The 3,597-nt window shown below is 46.6% G+C and overlaps 1 protein-coding gene across 1 annotated transcript in view; it reads right to left on the bottom strand.

Moving 5' to 3' along the window:
* Plaat5 (phospholipase A and acyltransferase 5) overlaps positions 1 to 492 on the bottom strand; it is a 9,812-nt gene extending 9,320 nt beyond the window's left edge. The window contains exon 1 of the mRNA XM_021209262.2: positions 204 to 492. Within this exon, the coding sequence (XP_021064921.1) occupies positions 204 to 423 (220 nt within the window). The 5' untranslated portion in view covers positions 424 to 492. The remainder of the gene's footprint in view (positions 1 to 203) is intronic.
* Between the last annotated feature and the right edge of the window lie 3,105 nt (positions 493 to 3,597).

Below are 3,597 nucleotides of genomic sequence, written 5' to 3'. Positions count from 1 at the left end.
CCCCCCGTGTGTGTGTGTGTGTGTGTGTGTGTGTGTGTGTTAAATAAGAATTAGAACTGTGTCGGTTCCTGCTTTGCCCTCCATAAAATTTGTATGGGAGCTGTCTAGATGGCAAGCAACTGCCAAGCCATTTCTGGCAGGGCCCAATCACTGGGAATTACCCCCAAAGACTTCGAGGGAGAGACCTTACTCCTGGGGCAGACCTGAGTGGGGTACAGTTGACTGTCCAGTTGTAGATTGGGTGTCACTTGACTCGGTACTTGTGGTCCTCGAGATCTGCGTGGGGCGTGGCCATGGGACCCTGGAAAGGCGGATCCTGTACTCCCCGCTGGCTGCTGGGCTCAGGCCCATCCCGCTGGGGCCAGCGGGGACAGCGCGCCTGCAGGGAGGCGCGGACCAGGGTCCGCCTAGCCCCGGGATCATGGGCGCTGGGGCCAGCGGGGCAAGAACGGGAGGTGAGAGAGGTGGGGCGTCGCCTCCAGGGAGCGCGTGTCAAACGGCGACGAGAGCGCGTGGGGCGGGACGCGCGGAATGAGGGCGCGCGCGGAAGCGGGTGGGGTGTGGGCCGCTGCGACTGTGCAGTAAGCATATGCGTAGACACTGGCGCGGAGGAAAGCGCCCCAGCAACTCAACGGAAAGGCAAGCGCTTCACGCAGAAGTTAGGTCATTCATGAGTCACGCAAAGACGTGGTCCCAAAGTCCCAGAGGCAGCACCTGAGGCTGCTGAAGAAGTCCAGAGTTACTAACTAACCAAACACACCGAGGGCTTTGAGACCGGATTATAAAGGCTGGGAAACACACTTCAATTTCTCTACACAGTGAAATCTAGGCAAGCCTGCGCTAGCATGAGACACAAAAGGGAAACATGGGGGCTGGAGTGATGGCAGAGAACTCACACTAGGCTTCCAGCACTCACCTGGCGACTCACGACTGTCTATAAGCCCAGTTCCTGAGAATCTGATGCCCTCTTCTGGCCTCCACTAGCTCTAGGCGTGCACATGGTACACAGACATCTGTGCATAACACATATGCACATTAAATAAATCTTTTTGAAGTTAAAGCTAAATAAATATATAATGTTTACACAAGGGTGGGCCCTCAGAACACACCCAGTACACAAGCTCCACCTACATCCCCTGCTTTCCATCCCTCTTCGCCCTCCACCCTGAGTTCAGAGTCTAAAGTGTCCTTCATCTTTTGCTTAGTTTTTTTACCATGGGACCTCGCTCTGCTGAGCAAACAGGCCTTGAACTCCTGAGCTCAAGCGATCCTCATTTTCAGCCTCAGGACTCCATACTTACAGTGCACTCTACAAAGTCATGTGATATTTTCATTCATGTGTTTGATGTGCTTTGGTCAAATTTACTATTCAAGTCTCCTTCACCTCACTTCAATTTCTCTCCACATTCTTCACAGACCCCCTCAGACATTCCTGGCCTTACTGTTATTATTCCTAAAGTCCATGCATGAGAACATGCATGCTACTTGTCTTTCTGAGTCTGGCATAGTTTGATTAACTTGATCCTCCTTTCCTTCCATGTCCCTGCAAACAATGAAAAGTCATTCTTTGTGATTGAATAAAATATTTTCTTTATCCATTGATTTCCTCTTACCTTTTAACTATTTTTCCAACCCCCCTTTTGCATACCTAATACCTTGGGGTTTTTTCATGATTGAAGCTTTATTTTTAAAGCCATCAAATGATGGTTGGCTTGGATATCTGTGTCCTTTCAAAATTCAGAGTGAAATCCTAACCCTGAGTAGATAAAGTAGGTGAAAGACTTTGAGAACTTAAACCCCAAGGGCAAACTCCTCATGAATGGGACCTGTATCTTTATTTTTTAAAAAAAAAGACCCCTACAGAGCTGGAAGCCTCCTTCACCACGTATCTAGGCATTGCCATCTATGACCCTGAACGCAGCTCTCATCAGACGCTGAATCTGTTGGCACAGGTCTTGGGCATCCCAGCCTGGAGAACTTGGAGGCATTTTTGTTATCTACACGGGTCTTTATTATAGATACTACAGTGGCTTGAATGAATGCTCCATGGGCTCAGATATTTGAACACTTAGTCCCTGGTTCATGGTTCAGCTTGGGGAGTGTGATGGCTGATCTTGGTTGCCAACTTGACTGAATCTGAAATCAGCTAGAGCCTAAGCAGCTGACTCAGCTGTGAGGGGTTTATTTTTATTTGAGGTTCCACCCTAACTCTGGAATGGACTTTCTGATAACACACACACACACACACACACACACACACACACACATTACAAAACATAGAAGAAGGAAGCTTCCGCTTTTTGCCTGCTTGTCCTTACTCTCAGTGGCAAGTTCATCTATCCTGCTGCTGCAGCATTCCTTCGATAGTATTAGAACCTGATTCTTCAAGATTCCAACAGAGACTAAAGACCAGCAGCTCTTCAGGGCTCCTTCCAGACTCCAAGCACCAGATCAGGACTGCAAAAAATATCTACTCTGGAGGATTAACCAACTACTGGAGCCTTGGTCTTTCCATCATAAGACAGCCATCGTAGGACTACCCATGGTATTTATTCATTCATTCAATCAATCAGTTCTGTTCCTTTAGAGAACCCTGACTAATATAAGGAGGCTTAGGGTGTGTGGCTTTGCTGATGGTGGTGGGCTTTGAGAGAGAAAAGCCCTGTGCCACTTGCCGTGTGTGCTCTGCTTGGTGGGCATGGTCGGGTACAAGCACTCAGTTTCCAGCTCCTTGCTTTTGTGCTTTCCCAACATCATGAACTCTCACCCCTTTCGAATGAAAGGCCAAATAAGACACAACTTCTATAAGTTGATGTGTTATTGGTTTTTGTCATGGCAACAGGAAAAAAAAAGCAACTAATACACTTAGCAAATGCACTGAGACAAAAGCCATTATCATTTCTTCTAGCATTTCCTATGACGTGCTCACGTGTAGGAGGCAAAGAGGTCCTTGTGCCCTCAGATAAATACTAGGGAACCTTTAATGTTAAACATTAAATGTTACACATAGGATTGTTCCTTCCAAGGAAGAGATTTATAGCCTGTTATCCACCATGGCTAATAGCCTGGCTACATTTGCTATATGTGGCTGAGGCCACATGAGGTCCTCTCCCCAGACCCTTATCAAACGAGCTTGTTTTACTCAATCAAGCTATAGAATGCAAGGTATCACATGTACCTTAGGAAGACTTTCTTTTTTTCCTAAGATTTATTTATTTTATATATGTGAGTACACTGTGGCTGTCTTCAGACACACCAGATGAGGGCATCAGATCCCATTACAGATGGTTGTGAGCCACCATGTGGTTGCTGGGAGTTGAACTCAGAACCTCTGGAAGAGCAGTCAGTGCTCTTAACCACTGAGCCATCTCTCCAGCCCTTACAAAGACTTTCAATGTGGTCATAGCCAATCTTTATTTAGCTTAGTTTATATTTTATTATGCATTTTTACCAAATAGTGCTGTGCTTAAATTTGCCTAAAATAAACTACTCAGAGTCAGACTTGCAAAGTTTGAACCAACACTAGCGACTTAGAAGTGTTGAACAGAACTACCTTCTTGCTTCTTTAAGGGTCATTACTCTGCTGCCTGTGGTTGT

Source organism: Mus pahari, chromosome 1, assembly GCF_900095145.1.
Source record: "Mus pahari chromosome 1, PAHARI_EIJ_v1.1, whole genome shotgun sequence".
Lineage (NCBI taxonomy): Eukaryota > Metazoa > Chordata > Mammalia > Rodentia > Muridae > Mus > Mus pahari.
The sequence above is the reverse complement of the archived record's forward strand: the minus strand, read 5'-3'. Positions and strand labels throughout refer to the sequence as shown.